This window comes from Carcharhinus amblyrhynchos, chromosome 22 (genome assembly GCF_965287045.1).
Source record: "Carcharhinus amblyrhynchos chromosome 22, sCarAmb.v2.hapA, whole genome shotgun sequence".
Lineage (NCBI taxonomy): Eukaryota > Metazoa > Chordata > Chondrichthyes > Carcharhiniformes > Carcharhinidae > Carcharhinus > Carcharhinus amblyrhynchos.
This window is the reverse complement of record NC_137345.1, coordinates 13,693,279-13,713,790: the sequence shown is the minus strand read 5'-3', so window position 1 is coordinate 13,713,790 and position 20,512 is coordinate 13,693,279. Positions and strand designations below refer to the sequence as shown.

The window sequence follows — 20,512 nt, the reverse complement described above, 5'->3', positions numbered from 1 at the left end:
TTAGAGTTTCGAAGACTGAGGGGGGAATCTTATAGAGACGTACAAGATAATGAAGGGGCTAGATAGGGTAGAGGTAGAGAGATTCTTCCTGCTTAGAAAGGACAGCAGAACTAGAGGGCACAGCCTCAAAATAAGGGGAGGGCAGTTTAGAACGGAGTTGAGGAGGAACTTCTTCACTCAAAGGGTGATGAATCTCTGGAATTGCCCACTGAAGTAGTGGAGGCTACCTCGTTGAATATATTTAAGTCACGGGTAGATAGATTTCTGATAGACATGGGAGTTAAGGGTTATGGGGAGAAACCAGGAAAGTGGAACTGATTCACTTCTGATCAGCCATGATCTTATTGAATGGCAGGGCAGGCTTGAAGGGCTAGATGGCCTACTCCTGCTCCTTTCTTATGCTCTTATACTTATCTCTGCTGCTATTTTATATGTTGTACTCTGTGTCTTTGATTACAAAGTTACTCGTTGTACTAATTTTATGACTGAAAAACAACTTCTATTTTTAGATTTTCATTATGTTGGAAGAAATCAATTCTTGAGGTTTGTTTGAATGACTTTGTTTTATTTTTCGTCAAATAACTTAATTTCAATTCTCAATGACATCACTTCAAATGTAAGCTTTTGTTTTCTCCTAGTGGTCTACAATTATCATTTGCTGCTGTTTTTCAATGTCACCCTTTCTCCTACCAACCAAAAAATGTTACTGATAGACTTACTCAAGTTCATGCAACTAGGCATATGACCATTTCTATCAATTACATGCTGTCAACTGGTTTAATTTGTTAAAAGCCCATGGTTCAAAATTAAGCATTTATGATCTCTGCTCCAGTGGCTGCATCTGTTACCATAAGCAAATAAAGTTTTCCGCTGGTGAGAGTCACCAGTGAAGGGACATAATACATCTTCCTGTAGCGCAGAGCAGTTTGTTCAGTTCAACAGCAAGATTTGTTTTTTTCAAACCAGCATATTTATTTACATTAAACCGTACAACTGTTGCACTATACATATTTGCTAGGCAGCAGTCATGTCGAAACATTCTGTGACCAGCTGCCAAGTCAAGCTGTGTGGAAAGTATATCAAAAGATCAAAGCTGAATTGTAAAGTGGTGAATGAACAGGAAAGGACACCAATACATAACTGTCATTGCAAGAGGTGATATTGAACAGATAGTCATTTTTACCTCACTGGAATGTGTTTTAGTCCATGTGACCTTCTCGTAAAGACAAAGACCAGAAGATTTCCGTGAGCTGCACTGCAATGTACTTCAAGTAGTTTTTAAACTTACAACAAAATATGTTTGCTCCATCAGAACAGAGGGGCAAAAGATTCTGGCTTCACATATTGGTTACCCGGGTTTTACACTGGATTACCAAACTGCCACAGTCTCTTAACTTATTTCCTGGGAACAAAACCCTCCGACTCCGATAGGCCTGTGATCCCTTTTTCACAATTTCCAAGAATGAAGACAGTTCTCAATTAAAACAACTCTTTCAGTTCGAACAGTTGCGTTATTACAATGAATGGTATTTTACTGAAATCATGCTTGTATTTCCTCCAGGGTTCATTTCTTCCTACGGATTTTGGGCTTTTTGACTGGTCTAAGATATGGATTGTCAATCATTGACTCTTCATTACTCTTACTGTTAGATAAACCCGATGTCTGTTGTAACATGTTGTTTTCCTTTTCAGCGGATATTTCGTCCTAGAAGAAGACATTTGCTTGGTTACATGACATCTACAACACTAAGAAAAAAAATCTCAATATTTACAATACAATCTGCATTGTCAAGAACATTTCCCCTTCCCTGTCTCTATAAAACAAAGCTGGAGTTTAGTCATTTTGGATGTCATTTGAACTAAGAGCCACAAAAGGCAAAATTGCTTCCTAGGGAAGATTACAATGCAATAATTTTATTTCAAGAACAAACAGATAGGACAAATCATTTGAGCCTTCAACTTAACTATTTTGCTATTACTCAAAACAATCCTTGATCAAATAAAGACTAGTATTTTAAAATATTATCGACATTTAAAATTTACTCATGTAAGGTTGTCCAAAAAGACAATTCTGTTTCACCTTACGATAAAGGAACAGGCCAAATGTATCACTCTCCCCCAATAACTGTGACAGACAGTATCGGAGCCTAAAATGACTTAAAACCAGAAAACGGCTGTTATCAGGAAGAAAATTCACCAAATATTGGGGTGGGGGTCCTTTTGAATAAAAAAGCACAGCCATAAAAAATAATCGATTCTGATTCCGTACCTACTGAGCCCACAATTACTGATGCTTCAACTGTCCTCAACCCGGACTAAGAGGCAAAGTTACTCGTAACCAATACCAACATATCTGTTAGTAGGATTATTTTGCATTTTGGCTAATTGTATTGTCCAGTAGCCATCTGCTCTTCACAGTTTTCATATACACTGACTTGATATTCAGTAGGAACTTCACATGTTCATTTTGCATTTACATCATGCCTTTAATGTAATAACATGTCCCACAACACTTGAGGAGTGTTACCAAACAAAATTTGATACCAAGCCACATTAGGATCAAGACTATAAGTTTGGCTGGATAGGTTTTAAGGAGTGTCTTAAAGGTATCTATTAAGGTTGTCCAAAGATATGCAATTAACTTCAAATGATTCTGTGCAATACAACAAGCCTCAAAAGCCCAGGACTCACTGAACTCACACTGCAAAGCACAGCTTGCTGCAATCTGGCAAAAAGAAAGTACTGGAGGCAACAAAAAAGCATATTTTGTGCAGGTCTTAGGGATAACTTATTTTCCCAGCAAAACAGGAAGACAGCAAGTCAAAAATGTTTTCTCGTAGGAAGTAAACATAAGAACATAAGAAATAGGAGCAGGAGTAGGCCATCTAGCCCTTCGAGCCTGCCCCGCCATTCAATAAGATCATGGCTGATCTGTCGTGGCTCAGTTCCACATTCCCGCCCTCTCCCCATAACCTTTAATCCCCTCTCTTATCAAAAACCCATCAACCCGCGTCTTAAAAATATTTAGCGAGGTAGCCTCCACCACTTCAACGGGCAGAGAATTCCAGAGATTCACCACCCTTTGAGTGAAGAAGTTCTTCCTCAACTCCGTTCTAAACTGCCCCCTCTTTATCTTGAGGCTGTGCCCCCTAGTCCTACTGTCCTTTCTGAGCGGGAAGAGTCTCTCCACCTCTATCCTATCCATCCCATTCATCATCTTATACGTCTCAATGAGATCTCCCCTCATTCTTCTAAACTCTAACGAGTACAAGCCTAGTTTATTCAGCCTCTCCTCGTAGCTCAACCCCCTCAACTCTGGCATCAGCCTAGTAAACCTCCTCTGCACTCCCTCCGAGGCCAAAATATCCTTGCTTAAGTACGGCGCCCAAAACTGCACACAGTACTCCAGCTGCGGCCTCACCAATGCCCTATACAGCTGCAGCAAGACCTCCCTACTTTTATATTCAATCCCCTTCGCTATGAAGGCCAGCATCCCATTTGCCTTCCTGACCACCTGCTGCACCTGCAAGCTGGGTTTTTGCGACTCATGCACAAGGACCCCGAGGTCCCTCTGCACTGTCGCCTGCTGCAGTTTTTCGCCACGTAAGTAATAATCCTTCCTACCATTATTCCTACCAAAGTGGACCACCTCGCACTTGCCAACATTAAATTCCATTTGCCAGTTCCTGGCCCATTCGCCCAGCCTATCTAGATCCTTCTGCAGACTCTCCACACCCTCCGCACAATTTGCCGTTCCACCAATCTTGGTGTCATCAGCAAATTTCGACACCATACACTCGGTTCCCTCCTCCAGATCATCTATATAAATGGTAAATAGCTGAGGCCCCAGCACCGACCCCTGGGGCACTCCACTAGTCACCAACCGCCAATCCGAATAGCACCCGTTGACCCCCACTCTCTGCCTCCTATTTGACAACCAATCCTCTATCCACGCTAACACCCTACCCCCAACTCCATGTCCCCTGACCTTCTGCAATAACCTCTTGTGAGGTACCTTGTCAAACGCCTTCTGAAAATCCAGAAAGACCACATCCACCGGCTCTCCTTTATCCACCGCCCTAGACACATCCTCATAGAACTCCAGTAAATTTGTCAGACACGACTTCCATTTAACGAAACCGTGCTGCGTCTGCTCTATCAAGCAATTCCCCTCAAGATGCTGAGGGAACACTGAGACTCTATTACAATCTACTGTCACTTAGAATCACAGAATCCTTACAGTGCAGGAGGCGGCCATTTGGCCTTTCAAGTCTGCACTGACAACAACCCCATTGAGGCCCTATCCTTGCAACCCCAAATCCATTCCCCGTAACCCCAAATATTTACCCCACTACTCCCCCTAACTTATACATCTTGAGACACTAAGGGGTAATTTAGCATTGCCAATCCATCTAACCTGCACATCTTTGGACTGTGGGAAGAAACCCAACCGCCCAGAGGAAATCCACGCAGACACGGAGAATGTGCAAATCCCGCACAGTCAGCCGAGGCTGGAATTGAACCTGGGTCCCTGGCGCTATGAGGCAGCAGTGCTAACCACTGTGCCACCCATTAAACTTGGCAACATTAAAGTCAACAACATTTTGCAATGAAAGGGTACAGGAAACATACGGTGTTCATATTTAGTGCAACATTCTCTGTATCAGTCTGATCATCTTGTTCTGAGGAATCTGTCTCCTCCATCTGCTGCAGCTCAAGCTCGGATGGTAGCAAGGCATTTAGGTAAGGAATTGTGGTAGTTCGTGCAGCGATCACTTTAAAAGAATTTTTTAAAAAATGTTTTAATAAAAGCTTAGTAGATGTTATGTACCTCACTTTGATTTCCAATGATCACAATTACATTTCTTAATAAAACATTGGTACATTAGCTGAATTCTAAAGAACTGAATTTAAACTTGGCAAGAAGCATTTCAATACTTTCTAACATAATAGACATTTGAATAATTGAATAAAAATAACATGCTAAATGTATCACTGTCATAACATCACAGTCAGGACTTTCTACTTCATGAGTTAATGTTGTGTCCGCAATAACACCAAATTCCCAAAAATGATTCCGCAAGACATCTCTTTCCAATCATCAACGGTTATACCAACAAACGCATAATTTTGCCTTGCATTATGAGGTCATGAATTAAAACAGATGTAGGAATCCATAATTCATTTCTATTACTGCAGTCCCATGATAGAATATTTCTTTTAAACATTGGGAAGCTGACATTTAATTCCCATCCCTAATTGCCCTGGTGTTGCAGGTTCTTAAACTATTGCTAAACCACTGGTTAGCACTGCTGCCACACGGCACCAGGAATCTGGGTTCAATTCCCTGCTTGGGTCACCGCCTGTGCGGAATCTGCATATTCTCCCCTTGTCTGCATGGGTTTTCCCGGGTGCTCCAGTTTTCTCCCACAGTCCAAAGATGTGTGGGTTCAGTGGATTGGCCATGCTAAATTGCCCCTTAATGTTAGGGGGACGAGCTAGGGTAAATGCATGGGGATAGGGCCTGCGTGGGATTGTGGTTGGTGCAGACTCGATGGGCCAAATGGCCTCCTACTGCACTGTATGATTCTATGCAGTCCATGCCTGTACCAGGCTTACCAGGCCAGTTAAAAACAGCGTGGAACCCGACTTTGATATACAGCACAACTAAGGTTCCTCAAGTGAATCAGCTTTATGATCACACTTACTGATAATCATTTTTCTTTTAATTTTCAAATTTTGTAAATCGAATTTCAATTCTTAAGCCGTCATAGTTGAATTTGTTCTCATTCTCTGGATTACTAATGTAAATACATAACCACTATGTTACTGTTCCTACTCAACTGATTTCTAGGGTTAGTAGAGATTTAATATGGAAATCTTGGGGTGGCACAGTAGCACAGTGGTTAGCACCGCTGCTTCACAGCGCCAGGGACCTGGGTTCGATTCCCGGCATGGGTCACTGTCTGTGTGGAGTTTGCATGTTCTCCCTGTGCCTGTGTGGGTTTCCTCCCACATTCTGAAAGACCTGCTGGTTAGGTCTGCATTCACCCGAACAGGTGCCGGAGTGTGGCGACTAGGGGAATTTCACAATAACTTCATTACAGTGTTAACGTAAGCCTTGCGTGTGATTAATAAATAAACTTTAAACCTTTTTTTTAAATGGAGAGCTAGTGTCAGGATATTGAGCATATTGAAGCAGCTTCAGCACTCAATAATTACCCACCTTTGAAAAATTAAAATCAGTTTTGCATCAGTTGTGGAAACATAACAATCAATTTAGTGTGAGCCAATCGCTGGATTGGCTTTCTGCACTCAAAGGTCACAACAGTGCAAACTTCGTTCATTCACTTCTGCTCATTTCCTGCACCCACTAAAAAAAAGCTTCACACAAACTTGCCCTCTTCTGTCAAGCTATTTTTGTACAAAAGAGAAACTACATGCTTACATGGGAATGTTGAGACATCGTCTTTAAACAGACTCTCTGTCTCTCCTGTCTTGGCCATAAATCTGGTCAGAGCTCGCTCCACATCTCTCCTCTGGGATGCTGCTTTCTCCCTCAGCACTTGGTAATCAGAAACTGGCTCTCTGATTGTCTAACAGTGGGAAAAAAATGTACTTGAATATCCACACAAGCTGTTGTGAAACAAATTATGTTCTTCTAAGTTAAAGTCAGTTGGTATCAATGGCAAATCATCTCTCAAAATACTATCAAAAGTTAAAAACTTAAAGAGCAATCTGCTTATCTAATCTTCTCGCCATCAACATAGTTAACTATTACACATCTCAGAGTTTGATTAATTTATCTGGAATTCCTTTACGTTACCCCTCTATTTGTCCACCTGGCCTTAGCAAATACCTGGTAACATTACAGTAACACTGAATTGTTTAGCCAATTAATTAAAACACTATCTTAACAATGTTTTGATGAAAAGTAATTGACCCGAAGCAGTGGGCTAGATTTTGTTGTCAAAGCAACAGTTGAAAAATGATGTTCACCATTAATTATTTTTCACCTGTGTAGTTAACAGTGGTACAATCAAATGGAGTAGTTGCTGTGATTAGTATAGATGGAATAAAGGGAAAGTTAGATAAGTGGATGGGTGAGAAAAGGAGGACAAGATGATGGGCTTGGATAAAGTAGAGTTGGGGGAAGTATTGTGTGCATCATAAACACACGCAAAATCAGTTGTACCGAATGGCCTGTTTCGATAAATTCTATGTAAGTGATACAGCAACTTTAGGCAAGGGACAGAGATGAACAATAAATGCTACCTTAGGTATCGACGACCAGACTCCATGAATGAATATTAAAAAAAGCTGCAAGGTTAAACATGAATATCCAAATGTTGATGGCCAGTTTGCACCACACCAACATTAGCTTCACAAAAATGGTATTATGTGGTCTGTCTCACCGTCGAAACGTATTAAATGGTGTGAAGTTGCTGCATTTGAGTGATAGATACAAATTAACTCACATAAAGTCAAGTCTGATCATTTCAAGGGTATTGACCCTTTTAAGAACATGATAAGTTTTAATTACTGCCAATCAACCTCTCTGTCACTACACATTTACTATTGCAAGTATGGAGCCTGATTCCTTCAGGTATTAATTAATTTTTGGTACTTTATTTCTAATCAAAAAAGCCTATTCAAATTAGGTCCAATCATGGTCCCCATATGAGGGAGAATCCAGATCCAAGCTAACAAGACGATATTGCGTCCCATCTTGGGCTTGGACAAACAAGATCTAAGCTGACAGGATGAGGCATTGCACCTCCTCCCAGGCTTGATCTAATATTTCGTCTCAGCCAAAAGGCCGAGATGAGTTCAAAAAATTGCATCAGGCAAAGCCTCAGTTTTACCTCATTGACCATCCTAATCCTTTACTCTACCCTAGCTTAGGCAAACCATGGTTGCAGGTGTATGCAAACCCCAAGTACAATGGGCTAGCCTCATTCTGTGCCTGATCATGGTTTCACCCTTGTCAGGTAAGGGAGCTTTTAACAATGTCAAATCTAAATTATTTTGTTGAGGAAAATTTTTCCTTTGTCTCTTTTTTTCCCTCTCCCTTATAATCAAGCTTTCCTTCCCTTTCTATAGCATTGCATTCACCCTTTTCATTCACTCTTCTTTCTGGGTCTTTATACTTTTTTTTCTAAATCCTTCAATTTGCTTAGGTGAAGAGTTACACAGTTGTTTACCCTGTTCACGTGGGTCCCAGATGCCCTTGCTATGTGCACACTTTCGGCAACTTTTTAGAGAATCTAAACATGCGGGGGTAAAACTAATTACTTGTTACTACAAAATCTAGTCCATTAGTTTGATTCCTTGTTTCACCATTGCAGCTTAATCAGTTTTTTTAATTTTAGTTTTCGCGCATACACAGCATTTTATTAAACCACCTTCATTAACTGTGCTCTCATTACATTAAATTTCATTACTGCTTCATTTAGTCAAAATGAGATTTGAGTTGCCCCTTTTTCAATTCATTTATTTGCAGCATTCTAAGTGCCTCCTCTGGCTAGTGTGTCTATATTAACACAATGGGCGCACACAAACCTTTCACAGACCAATTCACAACTTTGAAAGAGGTGAAATTAATTCACAAATTTGTGATTTGTATTATTGTTCGTTAAATTAAGTTCCAAGTGTGACACAAGACACAATCAGGGCAAACATAGTTTTTACGCTTACAGGTGTCTTTATATAGGTGTGAGGATCAGGGAACTCTGGAAAATGCCCTGGTATATATGAGGGATGTGTTCTCTTCTGTCCAGTAGAAAGTGCTCTGGGGGTTGCTGGGGTATTAGTAACAGGAGCTAGAAGGAAAAATAAAATTATCAGAAATTTATCAATGCCTCAGCAAGAGTAGAAGCTAGGCTGTTTCAACTGACCTTAGCATTCCCAAATTCTTTAATCTTCTTTGCTTCCCCACCCATTTGAAAAGTACATTTAGTATCAGGTCCCAGGAGTAAAGTGACAATACAAACCAAGAAGAAAATCAGCAGCCAGGGTCCTGTGGCATATCACAAACCAGTATCCATGCGCAGAAACTTTGGTATGACGTGGATTGGGATCATTGTGATATTCTTGGAGTCAAATACCCCACAGACTTGCCTACAAAGAAATATTACCCTACTGACTTACTGAGGGAAGTAATCAGATTGATAATGTAATCTCCTTTTAGGAAAAGGGGGACACAAACTTGTGGAGTGAGAAACATCAGTTTACCATATTCAACAGCTGCTCAAAGTTCCCAGCAGATCAGCACTTAATGTAAATGGATTTGTTTTGCAGCACAGTAGTTAGCACTGCTGTCAAATAGCGCCAAGGATGTGGGTTCAAATCCAGCCTTAGGTGACTGTCTGTGGAGAGTTTGCACATTCTCCCATATCCGTGGGGGGGGTCTCTCCGGGTGCTTCAGTTTCCTTCCACAGTCCAAAAGACATGCTGGTTAGGTGAACTGGCTGTGCTAAATTCTCCCTCAGTGTACCTGAACAGGTGCTAGAGTGTGGCAACTAGAGGATTTTCACAGTGACTTCACAGCAGTGTTAATGTAAGTCTACTTGTGACACACGTAAAATAAACTTTAGTAAACTTTTAAACTTCAAGACAAATGCATTTATGGAATCATGCTTTTTGTCCCCTCAAATTGTTACCTCCACCAACGCTAGATTGTAACTAACAGTATAGTAGTTATTTTAAAATGCTTTCTGCAGGTATGACTCAAGAGTGTCAGAAAAAAAATTATAATTAACTAACTGTACCCAAGCAAAAGTGGATAGAACATAAAATGTTAATTGGACTGTAGAATTTTTAAACTTTATCATGGATTAATGTTAGATTGGCAGATAGTACAACACCAGCCATGACGTCAGTTGAAATTGCGACGAAGTGAAATTCATTATCATCCTTACAGATGCTGAAACTGATGCGACGGTGCAGAGGGACCTCGGGGTCCTTGTGCATGAGTCACAAAAACCCAACTTGCAGGTGCAGCATGTGGTCAGGAAGGCGAATGGGATGCTGGCCTTCATAGCGAGGGGGATTGAATATAAATGTAGGGAGGTCTTGCTGCAGAAGGCATTGGTGAGGCCGCAGCTGGAGTACTGTGTGCAGTTTGGGCGCCACACCTGCGCAAAGATATTTTGGCTTTGGAGGGAGTGCAGAGGAGGTTTACTAGGCTGATACCGGAGTTGAGGGGGATGAGCTATGAGGAGAGGCTGAATAAACTAGGCTTGTACTCGTTAGAGTTTAGAAGAATGAGGGGAGATCTCATTGAGACGTATAAGATGATGAATGGGATGGATAGGATAGAGGTGGAGAGACTCTTCCCGCTCAAAAAAGACAGTAGGACTAGGGGGCATAGCCTCAAGATAAAGGGGGGGGGCGGTTTAGAACGGAGTTGAGGAGGAACTTCTTCACTCAAAGGGTGGTGAATCTCTGGAATTCTCTGCCCGTTGAAGTGGTGGAGGCTGCCTCGCTAAATATTTTTAAGACGCGGGTTGATGGGTTTTTGATAAGAGAGGGGATTAAGGGTTATGGGGAGAGGGCAGGAAAGTGGAACTGAGCCACGACAGATCAGCCATGATCTTATTGAATGGCGGGGCAGGCTCAAAGGGCTAGATGGCCTACTCCTGCTCCTATTTCTTATGTTTGCAGAAGATGCTGCAAAAGGGCAACAGGTACAGAAACATTGAAAGGGGGCCAAAGATAATGATGGTGACAGTGAGAGAAGACCAGATGTCACCTCAATTAACAGGCTGAATAAACCTTTGGTACGATAAGTAGAATCCCTACAGTGTAGAAGGAGGCCATTTAGCCCATCGAGTCTGCACCGACCACAATCTCACCCAGGCCCTATTCCCGTAAACCTTCATATTTACCCTGCTAATCGCCCTGACACTGGGGTTAACTTAGCATGGCCAATCACCGTAACCCGCACAACTTTGGAACATGGGAGGAAACCCACAGGTGCAGACATGGGGAGAATGTGCAACTTCACAGACACTGACTCATGACTGGAGTTGAACCTGGGTGCCTGGCATCATGAGGCAGCAGTGTTAACCACTGTGCCACCCTCACTTTCTAAGGAAATCAGAAAACGAATGGAATCACACACAAAGGCAACAAAAACATACAATCCGCTCAAGGCATGTGGAGGACTGGGTAAAAAGTAACTGAAGAAATAAAGTGAGATGGGTTCTGATTAATAGGAACAAAATGCAAAATAACAAATGCCAGCAGAACAAACGAAAAAAGGAAATATGAATCTCTGTTCCCAATGTGGGTAATTTTCTTTTGTAAATCAGCTATTCTTAATAGGTTCATTTACTCACAGAATTGAGTCTTTTTGCAATTGAACCTTCTGAGTGACAAGGTGGCATTGTTAGGGTTAAAACATCTAATCTGGTGGGTCTCACTCTCTCTTCACAACAGCAGCATTCCTGCAACATGTACCACCCGGAATTAACAAGGCATCATGTTCCACTACACTCAAACGGCATTTCTTCTCCACTTCCATATACACTTAGCTTTTAGTCTGAACAAACCAAGCGAAACCCGAGTGCAGAAACCAGACCATAAATATTCTGCAATTAACATCTGGTGAAAGCATACTTACGAGCAGTAATGACCATCCTTTGGGAACGTTTGGCATAAGCCTGAATATTATCTACATTAAAACCTGAAGAATAAGAGGACACAAGGTAAAACATTTGGTGTACTCACAGAAATTCTTCACTAACTCAAACCAGCAGGCGCAGAAATGTAATTCAACACTATTCACCAGTTTCGCTCATAGACCACAATTGAAACTGTCACACAATCACAGCAGAGGTTTCATACTGAATTTGGAGTTGCAACAAATCTCTAGGGTGAAAGAGTACAAACTTTACTGCACATCTGGCTGTAATCTAACCCTTGGTGACAAAAGCTAGGACTGCGATCTAGCACTAAGCGCTGAAAAAATGTTAAAAAGGTGTCCGTGGGATGTGGGCAAAGTGGTATTTGTCACCTATCTGTGAGGGACTTATGAACTATTCATGTCACATATGTAGGCCAAATCAAGTGCAGATGGCTGCAGAGCACATCAGTAAACTATTTGGGTTTTTACAATTCAGCACATTTGATCATTCATTTTCCAGTGCTTGAACAGATTTATTGAATTCAATTTCTCCATTTTCCATGATGGGATTTGAACTAATTTCTTCCTTATTGCTACTCCAGCACCAGGAACGCAATAAATCTGTTTCCTATCGATTATTATCCTTGAATACATCAAGATCAGCTTTAGAATGTCTTAAGTAGGAAGCAATTAAAGGACAGTGCACAAAACTATTCAATTGTTCATTTGCCTCATGTTCTGCTGCAGGTGGGAGTTTACCAGGCAACAATATGTTGTCCACTGGCTATGAAGCATTGCACAACATCCTGAAGAAATACAGTATGTTACTATAGAAATGCATCTCTCTTTCCAGTTTCTTCCTCCTTCTCGACCAATGCAATCATGGTAATGGTTCACTCCAAAAGTCTCCTGCTCTTACTGCCTGCCATCGGACATACTGGAAGGATTTATAGAGTAATAGGCAGTCTGACTGGCCACATTACGAATGGCCATCAAGTCCTAAAGTGGGACTTAAACCTGGAGCTTCTGGCCCAGAGGTAGGGACACCACCACTGCGCCACATACAAGACAACCCCCACTACCCCACTTTCTAGTTTTGAGTACAAATATTACCACTGGTTCACTAAACACACTGTCTGTACCTTTAAGACTTGATTAGCTGTAAAAACTCGCATTCTAATCAGTGTTCTATAAACTGAGTGTGTGTCTTTACATCCCCTGTTTGTGATCAGAACTCTCCACTCACCTGACAAAGGGTCAGAGGCCCAAAAGCTAGTGGCTTTTGCTACCAAATAAACCTGTTGGACTTTAACCTGGTGTTGTGAGACTTCTTACTGTGCTCACCAAACTGAGACTAGGGAGCACAGTAGTTGTAGAATCATTCCAGAGGAAGCAGTTGCATTTTGGCTACTCCGTTTAAAATAAGAAGATAATCAAATAACCACGATGATGTAACCTTGATATACATTTACTGCACCAAGCTATCACACAAAGCATCTTTCTTTTGCAAAGCATCTTTTTTAAAGTGTTCATAAGTTTCTTTATTTAAACATAATCTGTAGATTGGGAACTTATCAGCTTCTGATCCTGCTGCTTTGCATATTAGTGGTTGTAAATAGCTGCATGAAAGATGCAGTAAATTTAACAAAGTAGGTCAATAATTCAGCACTTACCCATTTCTGCTAAAGTAACCACAACATCTGAGAGGGTTGGTTGAGTTCGTGCCGAATGTTCACAATATACTTTTGCACTTCGCCCTATTTCAGAAAGATCTAGGTAGGGAGAAAAATAGTTCCTATTTGAATGAAGTGACTCTTATAGATTAAGATACACTGTACATCCTCTATTATGCAACATTTACTTAATAAAATCGTGCAGAAAATACTGCCCAAAAAAACACGTTGAAATGGAAATTAATCCTCTATTATGTAAACGTTCTAACAGAATCCCTACAGTGCAGAAAGAGGCCATTCAACCCATGGCGCCTGCAGTGTCAACAATCCCAACCAGGCCCTTTCCCCGTAACCCCACATAGTTACCCTGCTAATCTTCCTGACACTAAGGGGCAATTGAGCGTGGCCAATCCACCTAACCTGCACATCTTTTGGAGTGTGGGAGGAAATCAGAGCATCTGGAGGAAACCCACGCAGACAAGGGGAGAATATGCAAGGTCCACATAGCTACCCAAGGCCAGAATAGAACTGGGGCCCTGGCACTGTGAGGCAGCGGTGGTAACCACTGTGCCACCATGCTGGCTCTGACTTCCAATGGAGTGGCAAAGGGGAATTTCACAGTAGCTTCATGGCAGTGTTAATGTAAGCCTTACCTGCAACTAACAAATAAACTTTAAACTTTAAATTTAGTTGGGCATTCAATTCGCTGGTGAGATCTGAGCATGCAGCTTCCTTCTGGGGCCAACAGTTAAGCCAGGCCCCCCTTTTCTAACAGCAGTAGCTGCTGTAAACCAGGTCAATTTAAAGGTCCCTTATAAGCCAGAGAGAAGTGTGAGTGTATAAGGTAAGTGGATAGGATTTTGCAGCAACGTCTGCTGGAGGAAGGGCCGAGGGAGGGTGTTGGCAGTCAGACATGGAGGGCGGGCGGGGGGGGGTGGTGTACATGTATTGGGGAAGTTCCTGGTCATTTTTTAAAATGGGGTGGGGGTAGGGGTGTGTAGATTATACAACAGTTACCCAGAAACTAGAGGTGGTTTTAATGTTTCTACCTTATCTGGGTAACCTGGTTTATTTACTAGTGTCACAAATAGGCTTACGTTAACACTGCAATGAACTTATTGCGAAAATCTCCGAGTCGCCACAATCCAGCACCTGTTCGGGTACACCAAGGGAGGATTTAGCACGGCCAACGCATCTAACCAGAATGTCTTTCAGACTGTGGGTGGAAACCGGAGCACCTGGAGGAAACATGCACAGGCACAGGGAAAACATGCAGCTTCCACATAGACAGTGACCTGAGCCGGGAATCAAACCCAGGTCCCTGGCACTGTGAGACAGCAGTGTTAATCACTGTGCTATCGTGCCATCCAATGGAAGAGGTTGCAGATATACACGTAACAAAGATACGAATATCTGATTTGGCTCACAAGATGGTCCAGCTGCTACACGCTCAGCTTATGTCATCAGACCACTAGATAAGACAGTGTGAGTCATATCTCACAAATGCATGCACGAAGGTTGCTTAGAAACGTGACTGAAGATATTTGAAGCAACCCTGAATTTGTACCAATCTACTTGAAAGCAAGTGCGTGGTGCAGTGGTTAGCACGGCCGGCTCACAGCACCAGGTATACAGGTTCAATTCAGGCCTTGGGTAACTGTATGTGGAGTTTGCACATCTGCCCGGTGTCTGCATGGGTTTCCTTCGGGTGTTCCAGCTTCTGCCCACACTCCAAAGATGCGCGGATTAGGTGGATTGGTCATGCCAAATTGTCCCTTAGTATCAGGGGGATAGGGCCTAGATGGGATCTTTGTTGGTGCAGGCTCGATGGACTGTACCATAGAGATTCAATTTTCATTGAAAGGAATTATAGAATAGTACCAGCGTGAATATCAGGGAAGGGCATGGGTGAAAGGATAACTGAATAAAAGACATTTGGAAAATAACTCTCAGTCAAATATTTTATTTTAATTGCTAATGTTAGGCTCACGTTGGAAAAAACTACATTCTATAAAAGAGCATTTTGAAAACTTAACAATGCATTGCGTTTGCCGGAAAAGTTTTCTGTCACAATTCTCACCAACCAAGCTGGCAAAAAAAAAAACCATAAGCAATTTACAAAAAGGCTAAAAGCATAAAAATGCATCCAAAAAATATAGGTTGGTGCCTATATCTCAGCTGGCTTCTCTCAGCTGGGGAACGAATCAAGAATTCTGCATTTTAAAACAAATCCACAAAGTGATCCTGTAGCCTTTGCACTGATGGAACTACCTGCATCTTTCAAGAAAAACTGGACAATACTAAACAAAGCCAACTATTTTCTACTCACAGCTCTGTAGCATTTCAGTCAATGTTTCAACAGCCGCCTTTTCTGCCGCATCAAAACCTGCTTCAGTTAGTAGGGAGCTAACCACCACCTGCAGTGTTCGCCTTCGCGCCAAGTAATAGTTGTCTGAAGGGGACATTGATGCTTTCGAACTCGATGATTTCTAGTAAATAAAATCCACAAAGCTGAGCAGGCAATACAGAGGTAGACCCCAAATTCAGAACCTATTACCCCCACACCCCTCCATTTTATGCAGCCAAAGGGCTTATTCAATTCATTCAAAGGCTTATATAGTTACACTTCTCGCCAGTTTCTCTTACAGTTTTCACTTCTGATTGCATGAATTCAATTATATAAGCCTTTGGAGCAAGCAGTAGGTACGAAAATATTTAGTTGCAGATTTATTACATGAATTCAACAAGACGCAAATGTATGCAATAAAATAATTTCACAATTCTTTAAAAGAATTAAACAGCATCTACATTTACATATATAAACAAATCACACACCTCAACAGATTTCTGAAATATATTTATATTTCCAGCATTGAATAGATTGTTTAGGAAAAAGATAGAAAATCTGGTGAACTGGTGCGACAACAATAATCTCTCCCTCAGCGTCAACAAAACGAAGGAGATAGTCATTGACTTCAGAAAGTGTTGTGGAGGGCATGTCCCTGTCTACACAGTCAGGGGACAAAGTACAAATGGTCGAGAGCTTCAGGTTTTTAGGTGTCCAAATCACCAACAACCTCCTGTTCTTGTACTACCCCCACACCCACACCCCCCCAATGTGGATGCTATAATTAAGAAAACCCACCTAAGTCTCTACTTTCTCAGGAGACAAAGGAAATTTGGCAGATACGCTACAACTCTCACCAACTTCTACAGATACACTATAGAAAGCATTCTTTCTGGTTGTATCACAGCTTGGTATGACTCCTGCTCTGTCCAAGACCACAAGAAACTACAAAGGGTCGTGAATGAAGCCAAGTCCATCATTCAAACCAGCCTCCCATCCATTGACTTTGTCTACACTTCCCACTGCCTCGGAAAAGCAGCTAGCATAATCAAGGGCCCCACACAATCTGGACATACTCTCTTCCACCTTCTTCTATCAGGAAAAAGATACAAAAGTCTGACAGCACGTACCAACCAACTCAAAAACAACTCTTCCCTGCTGCCACCAAACTTCTGAATGGACCTACCTCGCATTAAGTTGATTTTTCTCTCACCCTAGCTATGACTGTAACACTACATACTGCACTCTCTCCTTTCCTTCCTTTGTCTGTACAGCATGCAAGAAAAAATACTTTTCACTGTATACTAACACATGACAATAGTAAATCATAATGACAAGACTGTGAAATCTGCAGAGGTAAATTGATATAAAACTGAATATATAATTTATAGTTGAAATTGTAAAAAAGTCGGGATTCCTTTATTCGACCTATTTTTCCCTCCCCAAGTGCTGCTTTATACCTTTGGAGGGGCAAATGGTCAGGGTGCATAAGACATGCCTCTCTCAGACAGCTTCAGCCAACCACTAGGTGGAGCCAAAACATGAACATTTGCCTTGCAATGTTAACTTCAACAATGTGTAAATGATCAATGTTTTTTGGATCTGCAGCAGTGCTTGATGCTCAAAGAAGTTTCTCATCTAGCAAATTACCTGGGCAACATTCTCCACTGAGACTTTGCATGTCGCATCAGCTGGCGTATATGTATCGGAGACAGAAGCCGTAGTCATTCTGACAATTAACTGGTTATCTGAAATAAAAGACAAGTTAACGTCAACAATCAATAAGCTGATATTTGAATAAACCATAGCATTAGCTTTGGTGATTTACTTCATATAAAGTATTTATTAGTCACAAGTAGGCTTACAACAAAGTTACTGTGAAAATCTCCTAATCGCCACATTCCGGCACCTGTTTGGGTACACTGAGGGAAAATTTAGCATGACCAATGCTACCTAACCTGCACATCTTTTGGTCTGTGGGAGGAAACTGGAGCACCCAGACGAAGCCCACGCAGACATGGGGAAAACGTGCAAACTCCACGCAGGTAGTGACCCAAGCTGGGAATTAAACCTAGTCCCTGGTGCTGTGAGGCAGCAGTGCTAACCACGTGCCACCCCATGATGATGCAAAGGCTTGAGGAAAACATGGCAATTATCATAGAATCTCTACAGAAGGAGCCTATTCGGCATATCAAGTCTGCACCAACTCGCTGACAAAAATCATACCCAGGCCCCATCCCTGTAACACCACATATTTACTCCGATAGTCCCGTTAACCTACACACCTTTAGACTGTGGGAGGAAACTGCAGCACCCGGAGAAAACCCACTCAGATAGAGAGGGTAGAATGTGCAAACTCCGCATAGTCACCCAAGGCCACAACTGAACCCGGGTCCCTGATGCTGTGAGGCAGCAGTGCTAACCACTAGGCCAACGTGCCAGCCAGCGTTTAGCATCATTATCCAAAGTCCTAGCGTATAGCATCAGGACTTTATCCAGTGACAGCTCGGGGAGTGGAAGAAACTCTTATAAACAGGGCCTTAGGGATGAAAAAGCAATGGAATTCTCTCAGGATCATTCACACCCAACCAAAACCAAAAGCAGAGAGCTGAGGAAAGTCTAACTGTCAACACATAAGTGGGAAGTATGTGTCACATTTCCATATGCAGGAAAATATTTCTTCCAAAAGATACATGATTAAACATTGAAATTCAAAATAAGCAAAACAAATGACACAAAAGAAAATTAATCTTTCCACGAAGCCACCAAAATACCAAAAGGGATTTTCTTTTGCCTCGCATCATTCTCAGTCCCTAGCTATTATAGCTATATTGAAGCAGCACATATCATCAGGAGCTAGTAGATGTAGAGAGCACTACCTGAATCCCTGCAGTCCACATTCAAGTGCAGCTACACCTGGACTTCATTTAGGTTTGGGTTGATAAGTAGCAACTAATAATCATGCTACACAAGTACCTGGCAATGACCATCTCCAACAAGAGGGAATCTAACCACCTGCCATTGACATTCAGTGATTTAACTATCTACTACCTCTATCAACATCTGAGGGTTATCATTGACCAGAAACTGAACTGAACCAACAACAGCAGGTCAGAGGCTTGGAATTCTGCAGAGAATAATTCACCCCCGATCCCCAAAGTTAGTCTGCCATCTACATGACACAAGTCAGGAGCATGAAGGAACACTCTTCACTTGCCTAGATGAGTGGAGCTCCCACACTCCAGAAGCTTGATAACATCCAGGACAAAGCAGCCTACCTGTTGGCACCCCATCCACCACCATCAATGAAGAAACTTGGAAAAGAGAAGCAGGAGTAGGCCATTCAGCCCTTTGATCCTGCTCCACCGTTTATTATGATCATGACTAATCATCAAATTCAATATCCTGATCCCGCTTCCCCCCTGCAGAGTGACAGCAGTGTGGAATGACTACAAGATGAACTGCAGCAACTTGGCAAGGCTTATTTAACAGAACCTTCCAAACACACAACCTCCACCATCTAGAAGGACAAGGGCAGCAGGTACATGCATGTGTTGTTCAGATTTATAGGTGATCCTCACCGAGCGTGGCCGACTTACGAACACACCTTCCCTGTCCATCCCAAGCCCCAAGGTGGGACCTCAAACCCGCAACTTCTGACTCTGAAGCAGCTAATGTCTATGCCACAATTTACAGGGTCAGGCAGGTGGAATCCAAGGCCAAAGACCACTAATCTTTTTACATCTCCAGCCTAGAGGAGAGGTCCTCAGCCTAGAGGACCTCAACCCCACGTTTATACAAGGCACAATGTTTTCAAGTGGGATTAATCACTGTAATTAAATGATTACAGGGCCGCTGATAATAGTATAGCAACATATCAAAACTACTATATGTTCTGCCGCAAAATTATCATGCAAAAAAATGAAGTATTAGAAATATCCAAACAGCCTTATGGAACTCTACTGCATCTGGTCATCCAACTCCATATATACAGCAGGTCTGCTTCTGGCATTTTTTTAGAAAAAATACCTGCTTCTAACACAAAAAAACATTTAATTTGTAAATTAAGATTGCCTGGAAGATTTTTTTTCTAATTGTTTTGCTGCATTAAGAAAAGAGGCAGCCACAATGTAGCAGTAACGTTTGACTATCTAAGCTGTGTATAACTTTGTGAAGCTAGGACGTTTATCACTGGGGGGGGGGGTCAGGATGACTTGACTGAGGCCTGTGGACTCCTGGCTCTGGGCAGCCCCGCACAGGTTTAAAGTGAATAAAACTGACAATTCAGAACCCCTCCGACCTTCAAACGCCAGCAGGCTTCACACTTACACTTATTCGAAGGTAGGAGCCGGCTCCTGATGCGAAGAGGGGGCACAGGACGAATTGAGAGACAGAATTAAACAGCCCACCATCCTCAGCTCAGCTTCTTCTTCTGTCGCTGCCTCTCTCGCCCTCTCACCCTCTGCTGCCCCCTGCGCTGGCTGAGCCGCCCAGCCGGAACTGCACGCAGCCCAGTCCTCCCACACCCGCACAGACCAAAGGCTTGCCTGATGGAAGATGTTACATTTACCTGGCACCTAACTAAGGCCTCTCGAGGTGGTGATGTGGAGATACCGGCGCTGGACTGGGATTAACGCAGTATGTAGTCTCACAACTCCAGGTTAAAGTTCAACAGGTTTATTTGGTAGCAAGTGGCTTTTGCTACCAAATAAACCTGTTGGACTTTAACCTGGTGTTCTGAGACTCCTTACTCTCTAGGTGGCACAGTGGTTGGCACTGCTGCCTTACAGTACCAGGGATCTGGGTTTGATTCCCGGCTTGGGTCACTGTCTGTGTGGAGTTTGCACATTCTCCCCATGTCCA

At 42.3% G+C, this 20,512-nt stretch overlaps 1 protein-coding gene across 1 annotated transcript; it reads right to left on the bottom strand.

Annotated features, from left to right (window-relative positions):
- Positions 1–564: 564 nt before the first annotated feature.
- taf8 (TAF8 RNA polymerase II, TATA box binding protein (TBP)-associated factor) lies at positions 565–20,096 on the bottom strand. Its single transcript, XM_080209932.1, has 9 exons — positions 19,979–20,096; positions 17,300–17,397; positions 15,632–15,791; positions 13,303–13,401; positions 11,627–11,689; positions 8,698–8,822; positions 6,449–6,596; positions 4,633–4,775; positions 565–1,705 (listed from the first exon to the last, which is right to left on the bottom strand). Exons 2-9 carry the CDS (start codon positions 17,375–17,377, stop codon positions 1,565–1,567), a joined length of 957 nt encoding a protein of 318 aa, XP_080066058.1. The 5' UTR covers positions 17,378–17,397; positions 19,979–20,096; the 3' UTR covers positions 565–1,564.
- Positions 20,097–20,512: the final 416 nt, after the last annotated feature.

Excerpts from the sequence above, each read along its gene's own strand:
- taf8 (XM_080209932.1), bottom strand. The coding sequence starts at position 17,377 with ATGACTACGGCTTCTGTCTCCGATACATATACGCCAGCTGATGCGACA. Across the intron at positions 15,792-17,299 it reads CAGTGGAGAATGTTGCCCAG|AAATCATCGAGTTCGAAAGC; the intron begins GTAATTTGCTAG and ends TTTATTTACTAG. Across the intron at positions 8,823-11,626 it reads AAGGATGGTCATTACTGCTC|CTCCTGTTACTAATACCCCA; the intron begins GTAAGTATGCTT and ends TTTTCCTTCTAG.